Source organism: Perca flavescens, chromosome 11, assembly GCF_004354835.1.
Source record: "Perca flavescens isolate YP-PL-M2 chromosome 11, PFLA_1.0, whole genome shotgun sequence".
NCBI lineage: Eukaryota > Metazoa > Chordata > Actinopteri > Perciformes > Percidae > Perca > Perca flavescens.
Window position 1 is genome coordinate 3,178,840 of NC_041341.1, and position 8,615 is coordinate 3,187,454.

At 38.2% G+C, this 8,615-nt stretch overlaps 1 protein-coding gene across 1 annotated transcript; it reads left to right on the plus strand.

The window, feature by feature from the left end:
• Positions 1–2,453: 2,453 nt before the first annotated feature.
• LOC114564590 (galactose-specific lectin nattectin-like) lies at positions 2,454–8,047 on the plus strand. Its single transcript, XM_028592018.1, has 5 exons — positions 2,454–2,518; positions 4,800–4,889; positions 5,171–5,305; positions 7,134–7,242; positions 7,349–8,047. The coding sequence occupies exons 1-5, from the start codon at positions 2,456–2,458 to the stop codon at positions 7,414–7,416; spliced, it is 465 nt and encodes a 154-aa protein (XP_028447819.1). The 5' UTR covers positions 2,454–2,455; the 3' UTR covers positions 7,417–8,047.
• The last annotated feature ends 568 nt before the right edge of the window (positions 8,048–8,615 follow it).

The following is an 8,615-nucleotide window of genomic DNA, read 5'->3' on the forward strand; positions in this document are numbered from 1 at the left end:
TTATTTCTGCCATTGACAGAGTTATTTCGGCTTGTTTTCCCAGCCCCTCTGCTGTCAGGAGACAGGGTCGTGGTGGTGGTCCAGCACGGGGGGCGGAGGACACGCGCTCTCCCTCAGCTGTTGTCTCGTTCTGACTCATGAAAAAAAACACAAGTAAAATAACACTGCATAAACTCCGCTACCGTGTGTTTATTTAAATATAAGTACACATTGTAGGCCTAAGAGATTGCAATAAGCCTGTATATTACTATTAGGACTATAGAAAATGCGTCAAGGATGTATAAATTAAATAGGCTAAATTTCAGCTGGAGTCCGATTTACTACGGCAACACTGTTGACGCATCAGTGATCTCTTTCCATTCCGCATTCTTTCTCCAGCCTTTAATACCAGTTTTCAGGCTGCCAAATAGTACACGTTAGTGCAAATGAACCGGAGATATCAGGGTTTCAATCTCCACCTCTGAAAAGTTCTGCTTCTCAGCCGGATTACGTCTCGTCATGTCGTAAATTGTAGGGGCGCGGCCTCAAAACCCAGAATATATTGGGGCGTGATATTTAAATGACGATCGTTTCCAGCCGCCGCATTTATCAATGTACGACCATTCTTACGCTCTGATTGGTGTGATACGAACGTTTCATAAATCACACGTGAAGCCTGTCGTAAGATGATTTCTGCGCTCATATCTGCGCTGGTTTCTACGTTAGGTTGATAAATGAGGGCCACTGTCACTTACCATAGACAATGATGGGCAGCTTCGAAGTCCATTGGTAACCGTTGGTTGGTTGTTCTAAACTCATTCAAATTACTAAGATCATGTGTGTAAGTGTGCCATGATGCTAAATATCCAGCATGTTTTTCAGAATTTAGAGAGTAGTTGATGAATTAATGAAGTTCTGAGCCTGTTAATCGCCAACTAGTACTGAAATCATCACAGATCCATTGATTTGGTTGGATTTGTATAATTTTGAGTAAACTGTTTGGTGAAAAAAAAAGGCATGTTGACTGATGTCCTAACTTGGGGAATAATTCATTGCCAATGAAGTAAAGATGAAATTATTGGAAAAAAAAAGAGAAAACGCCTAATTCTTTTGCATTAAATTGGTGCAAAATCATGTAGAAATGTGTTTTAAGAGTGATTTTTTCAGTGGATGTTGTCAACACATGTGTTCTGTGTATCTGAAATGCATTTATTGCAAGCCTAACCAACGCACTGAGGATTTGAGGAAAACAATATTTTTTGTAATTTTTCTGATAAAAAAAATAAAGGGTGCATACACTAAAATGGCCACAATTTTTTATATTTCCGGCAAAGCAGACCATCCAATTATTGGTTCTTAGGGTCAAAGTTAACAGAAAAAAAAACACAAATAAAAAGTATGGCAGACCATGTCAGGTTCAACCAATTTTTGAGACTTTGGCTCCCCGACTATTAGCATTACTTTGTTTTTTTATGTAAAAAGTATGTCACGGGTTGTCAGGAAAGGGTTGGACCCAAATGCAGTATAGATGATTTATTGAACAAAAAGGGAGTACATACCAAAATATCCAGAAAATAAAAGGCAAAAACTAATTCCAGAACAGGAACTCAGAACTGGAACACAGAGACAAAGGGTTGACTCGAGACACAAACAAACTCACAGAACAAACAGCAACAGAATACAATAATCCGACAAGAGAGACACAGAGACTAAATACAAGAGGTAATGAGGACTAACGAGGGACAGGGGATACAACAGGTGAAACAAATCAGGGCAATCACAAGGAGGGAAAACACAGGAAGTAAAACAGAAAAGACGAGACAGAAAAACCAGACTTCAAAATAAAACAGGAAACAGAACACAACCGAAACCCACAATCATGACAAAGTAACTTAATGTAAATGATGAGATGTGGAGTAGAAGTATAAAGTAGCATGAAAAGGAAGTAAAGAACAAGAATGTTGGCTGCAGTACCTCTTACAAGGTAAGATAAGATATACTTTACCTCTTACTGGAAGAAGTTTCATAACAAACATGTCAATCAGCGAATCAGGTTTCTCAGGTTTCCATATTTCAGATGCCACAGCACTATGATAAACTATATAAAGACCTTTTCTTTCAGTGACAGTCATCAGCTTGTTCTTCTTCTCTGTTTTATCCAATCACCACCTCAGCAAAGGTATTTATCTTTCAATTCATTATCACAATTTCATCTATTTTTAATAACTAATCCTTTATTAATCGAAAGGACATTTTTAATTTAAGAAAACATGGTTTATTTAATAATTAGACATTTTAATTAGATGATTATGAGATAATCTAGCAAATATACACCAGATATATATTATAAAATACACTTAAAACTAGCAGGATGCTTTAATTTGATGAATGGCTCATTAATGATCAGTTGCAGTCATTCATTGTCTGACATTATTTCCTTGTCTGTATGCTGACTTTATTTAACTTCTTTCCACAGATGACATCAGTCTTTCCGTTAGCTTTGTTGCTCTGTTTGTCCAGCGGACTGTTGACTGCATATGTAAGTACACTCTTAAGAAATAAATCACTAAAATAACATTACCCAGACTTTAGTATGTAGCTACAGTAAAAATACAGTTTTCTGTTATTTAAAATTCTCTCATGCAAAGCTGCTCAGTTAGTCAACTTCTGAGAAGAAATCTGTTCTTTAATTTAAACAATGCTTGTTTCAACACATTTTCTTTTCAACGTTTTTTGTGTTTGGTGCTTTTTTGATGCTAGTAATATTTTCGACACATTTCTGATGCTTTTGACGCTCGCTAATCCAAATGCTGGATAATAATTTACAATAGCGGTGTTGTAAAGAGCTCACTGTGTTAGCTAGCTATTAATGATATCCAAATAAAATTTCACATATGTAACACATGACCAAGGAAAACATTTTAAACTACTATACATCAAATAAAACATTGTTGTTAATTGTCTCACACAATTATTTACCACATTTCCAAATTTGAAGTGCTATATACTCATTCATACATTCACCAAGAAACTCCATTCAACTTTCAAATCCCATTAATACTTTTTAAAATATATAAGAGGAAATGCCCTTCTGACATTTCTACATCAGTGTGTATTGGATGAAATGTTCAGACTCAGAGTGCAGGACCCAGCTGACAGATAAACATCAGCAGAAACAAAATTCTATTTGCTTTGCTATACCATCAACAGATTTAACTTTCACATGAGGCATTCATGACATGTTCTTAAACAGCAGAATTGTTGCACCTGTGTTCTCAGGATTGATGAATCCCACGTCTTCCTAACTGAAAGCGCGTGCCAGTTGTTCCTAATTAGCATACGAAAACGCCCTAAAAATACCCATATAAGGACATGACACTTCCTGTGCACCTCCTGGGAGACTGCATTAGAAATGGTTGTCGGAGCCGCGGTGGAGGAAGTACTGAATCTCAGTACTTAAATAAAAGTACAAATAATAACAGACATATTTACTTTAGTAAAAGTATAAGGTGTCCACTACCACGAACAAGGCCTGGCTTTTAAAAGAAGTTCCTGTCCTAACCAGCATCAAACGGAAATATGTTGTTAGAATCGGCATGCGGTTGGTTTTATTAATAGATGTATTTTAAGATGGTTTCATTTTCTTTAACCGTGCAAGTAAACAAATAACGTGTGAAGCAGCAGACATGGGGAGATGTGAAGAGGTCCAGCCAAATAAATAAGATATGAACGCGTCTTACGCAGCCTGGCGGAGGAGTAAACAACGCTGTGGAGAGAAATAGATATAGCTACTTTGATTTAAAAACGGGAATAATAAAAACAAACGTTTTCATTTTCACTTTTGCCGGAGGCTGTATTACCGAGGGTCAGCGGCGCTGCGCCCGGGCTCTGGAGCACCGGAGCCCCATCGGCCCCATATATACAGTATCTATGGCAACCCATATATACAGTATCTATGGCAACCCATATATACAGTATCTATGGCAACCCATATATACAGTATCTATGGCAACCCATATATACACAGTATCTACAGCAACCCATATATACAGTATCTACGGCAACCCATATATACAGTATCTACGGCAACCCATATATACAGTATCTAACCCATATATACAGTATCTATGGCAACCCATATATACAGTATCTATGGCAACCAAACTTTACTGGTGAGACAAACTTGTGACGGTCAGGAAGACATTTTGGCGGGGGTAACGCAACGTTGTAGAAATGTAGTGGAGTAGAAAGTATAGCTAAGTGCTGCTAAATGTAACGAAGTAAAAGTCAAAAGTAGGCTATACACTATTGAGTCTACTTAAGTAAAGTACAGATACATGAAAAATGTCTTAATGTTTTTTTTTGCATAATGTTTTTTTTATGACTTTTCAACAAATCATCAGAAATACATTACAGTACAATACTATCATTGTAAAGTAGAATTAAATAAAATGCTGTAACCAATTATTTGGAGTATTTTGTTGCTGAGATTTTGTTCTTAGCGAAGAACAAATCCAAGTTAAGAAAACATTAGTGAATGCCAGAATCTTGGTAAAAAGTGTGTAAGAGGGGTTTAAGAAGACATTTCTTGTTAAGAACGGTTGGTGAATGAGGCCCATTGTGTTTTGTGATCACAGTGTTGTGAAGAACATAAAACCTCCTGCCCAGGTCAGAACAGTATCTCTGACTCGTTGGATTGCTCTGATTGTAGTCTTGCATTGCCAGCTCCATATCCACAGCGCTGTGGAGGAACAATCCCATTAATGACCAGTTGTTGATATAGACTAGTCTGATAGTTTTTGGCTTGTTTGTTCATACAGGGTGCACCTGCCTGCCCTCCTGATTGGACTCAGTTTGGCTCTCGCTGTTTCAGTTTCAACATCCAGCCAAAGACCTGGATCGACGCAGAGGTACAGCAGTTCCATTTATCATAACACATGTATGCTTAATACCAGTGTACTTATACTTAACTTTAAGTAACATTTTCACTGCAAGACCTTTTGCCGTAACAGTATTTTGTGCAGTGTGGTATTATTAGTTTTACTGCAGTACAGGATCAGAATACTTCTTCCACCACAGATTAAAGTTATAAAAATGTGCCCTGTGACTGTTAAACTGAGATCTGTTAATAATGTGATTATGTTTTTGTTTCTTTTTAAACGTTTTAAACTGATGATATTGTCTCCATTAGACCTTTTGTCTGACTGCTGGTGGGAATCTTGCTTCCATACACTCAGCTGAGGAACATAAATTTATCAGAGACTTCATTAACCAAGTGTCCGTTACAAACACATTTTCCTGGATCGGAGGCACCGACGCAGTGAAGGTAAGAGTTGTGTCATCACACAGGAAGTTGTGTGATGTCATTTGTCTCTCAGCCTGTTCCCATGAAGCAGTAATACATATAGCTGTGAAAAGTAAAGCTCTGTAATCTGTATGTATTCCACGTATTTATTATTGTCAGCAGCACATTGCCTGCTGCTGTATGAGAGGCTGAAAATCCTCGTAGGGAGGAGGTCAGGGGGGGGATGTTTGGCTCCTAAAACACAGCGCTTTAATGCTGGGGGGCAGACTTCATGTCCTGAAGAAGTTAAGGAGAAAACACAAGACTTTCACCCAGGAAACAGGTGTTCATGTCCTGAAGATGTTAAGGAGAAAACACAAGACTTTCACCCAGGAAACAGGTGTTCATGTCCTGGAAGAAGTTAAGGAGAAAACACAAGACTTTCACCCAGGAAACAGGTGTTCATGTCCTGGAAGAAGTTAAGAAGAAAACACAAGACTTTCACCCAGGAAACAGGTGTTCATGTCCTGGAAGAAGTTAAGGAGAAAACACAAGACTTTCACCCAGGAAACAGGAAACAGGTGTTCATGTCCTGAAAAACACAAGAACCCAGGAAACAGGTTTCAAGGAGAAAACACAAGACTTTCACCCAGGAAACAGGTGTTCATGTCCTGAAGAAGTTAAGGAGAAAACACAAGACTTTCACCCAGGAAACAGGTGTTCATGTCCTGAAAATTAAACCAACCTAGGTTCTTTTGTGAATGTACCGGAGTAAAAATTTGGTTTAAAAGCATATTTAGGATGGAAGTGCCACTTTTAATATTGACCGTATCTGGTTCTTTGGTCAAATGGCCTTTTTGAATGAGAGTGCCAGGGGGCACTTTTATGCTAGCCTCAAAATAGCTATTTTTAAAACACTAAGAAGGCTCGACACAAAATGGAACTTGGCTCGAAGTATCACCAGGGGCTCTACACCTTAACTACACCGGTGCACACGGGATATCATAAATCTGTGGCTACTGGTTTTGATATCGACTCGTTTTGACTGCAGAGGTGGTAGCAGCCGGAAACAACAAGAGCTACGGTGAGTTTTTGACTCTTTTAGTAAACTCTGGGTACACAACCAATGTTCTCAATGCTTTTGTTAAGGTGTAGAGCCCCTGGTGATACTTTGAGCAAAGTCTCATGTTGTGTCGAGCCTTCTTAGTGTTTTAAAAATAGCTATTTTGAGGCTAGCATAAAAGTGCCCCTATCACTTCCATTCAAAAGGCCATTTGACCGAAAAACGACAAAACGGTAAATCTTAAGTGATGCTTCCGTCCTAAATATGCTTTTAAACCAGTTTGACTGCGGTACATGCACAAAAAGACCCTAGGTTGCATTTTGGCGAGAGTTACGCTTTAAGGGGAAAACACAAGACTTCCCCCAGGAAAGTGTTCATGGCCCGGGATATCACAAACTTTTTTCTTTTTTTTCTAATCCTAACTAGTCATTTTGGTATCTAAATTTAACAACATTGCTGCAAGATGCTCACTTTGTTCAGCTAAACTCAACTGGAATGGCCTCTGAAAGGACAGCTCCCTTGCGGTGCCCTGCACTCGGCTCACAGTGACGTTATCTCTGCTAAACTTGACTATAAAGATCACTAACCTTAACAGTCATGTTACCAGCTGGTGGTCGCCTAATTTCGTATGATGGCATATATATTGTTGTGCATAAGTTTTCATACGATATCATACAAACCCGTTGATGAGAATGCGTTGCGTCTCTCAAGATGTAGAAAATAAGGAGGATTGTCTTGTGGCCTGAATGAGTATTACAACAAGAACTCTTGATTCACTTTGACTTTAAACCAATCTTTCTCCTCCAGGAGGGTACGTGGTTGTGGTCTGATGGATCCAAATTCGACTTCATCAACTTCAATGCGGGGGAGCCCAACAACGGTGCAGCGGAGAACTGTCTTCTGATTTACTTTGGAGGTAAAAAAGCCCAACATTTGAAACATCTTGTTGTATGTTGCAGTCTTAAATATAAAAGTTAGACATTGAATGTAATCATTTACATGGTTGTAAACTCTCTCTACAGTAACCGGCTGGTACGACGGTTCTTGTACCAGCCAGTTTTCTTTCGTGTGCTCCAAGAACAGCGTGTAACTCTACCACACCATCATGATGCCTCTCCAGCTCATCTATAATCTCTATCATTGATTCACTTTCAGTTTGTTCAGCAGACAGAAACAGCTCTCTGCTGACAGATGACTCACTTTCACTTGTTTATTATCTGAAGAGTTAGGGAACAGTTCACATTTGGGTTTAAAATTAGACAGAAACTGGCTCACTGAGCTGGACAAAAACTAATCAGTAATTGGACTTTATTATTATTTTATTATTGGACTTGTTTATAAACAGCACCCACTCATCTGATAAAATGTTAACACACTAATTAGATTTCTCTCTGAGAGTTATTGTTCAGATCGATAGAACTCATGTGTGTACGCTAAATATGAAGTTCCCTCGACCAGACATTAGCTTAGCTTAGCATAAAGACTGGAAACAGGGGGAAACAGCTAGCCTGACTCCGTCCAAAGGTAAACCTACCGAACATGAGTGGTGATGATCTTTTCATCCAAAATTGCCAAATAGAAAATAAAAGTGTTTATTTTACTGGACGTTTCTGTGATACAAGAGGAAAGTGCAACTGTAATAACACTTCATAATAAATATTAATTATTCATTTAATCCAATGGTTTAATGAACTGGTTACTTTTTATTCTTAAAACTGTTGTTGTTGTTGTGGACATGAACTCTTAAAAATGTGTTGTGTTCTTTATTCAGCTGATTTACTTTACTTTATAATCAACTAAGCATTCAAAAATAAAAGATATATTGTCACAAAAACAGTGTCTGTTCCTGTTTTTGTTTTCTAAAAGGTACAAATCATTAATATTTACCCTGGGGGGCTGAACTCCCAACCTTTGGGTCTAACGACAAGAGCTGATCTCAGTGAGGTATTGATCAGGTGATGACACAACTGGCTTCATGACATCAGATAGACAATGTGCAGGACTGCTTCAAAATGTTGATGTTGAAATAGTGTCACTCTGCCACCTCCCTCTCTCTAACACCCTAACCAGCTGATGTGTGGTGAGCGTTGTGGCGTTGTATGGCTGCCGTGCTACACATTAGTGGTGTTAGAGAGCAGTCCCCACCCTCCCCTCCCCCCAAAAGCACTTTGAGTGTCTATGATAAAGCGCTATATAAATGTAATGAAATAATAAAAATAAATAAATAATATATATATATATATATATATATATATATATATATATATATATATATATATATATATATAT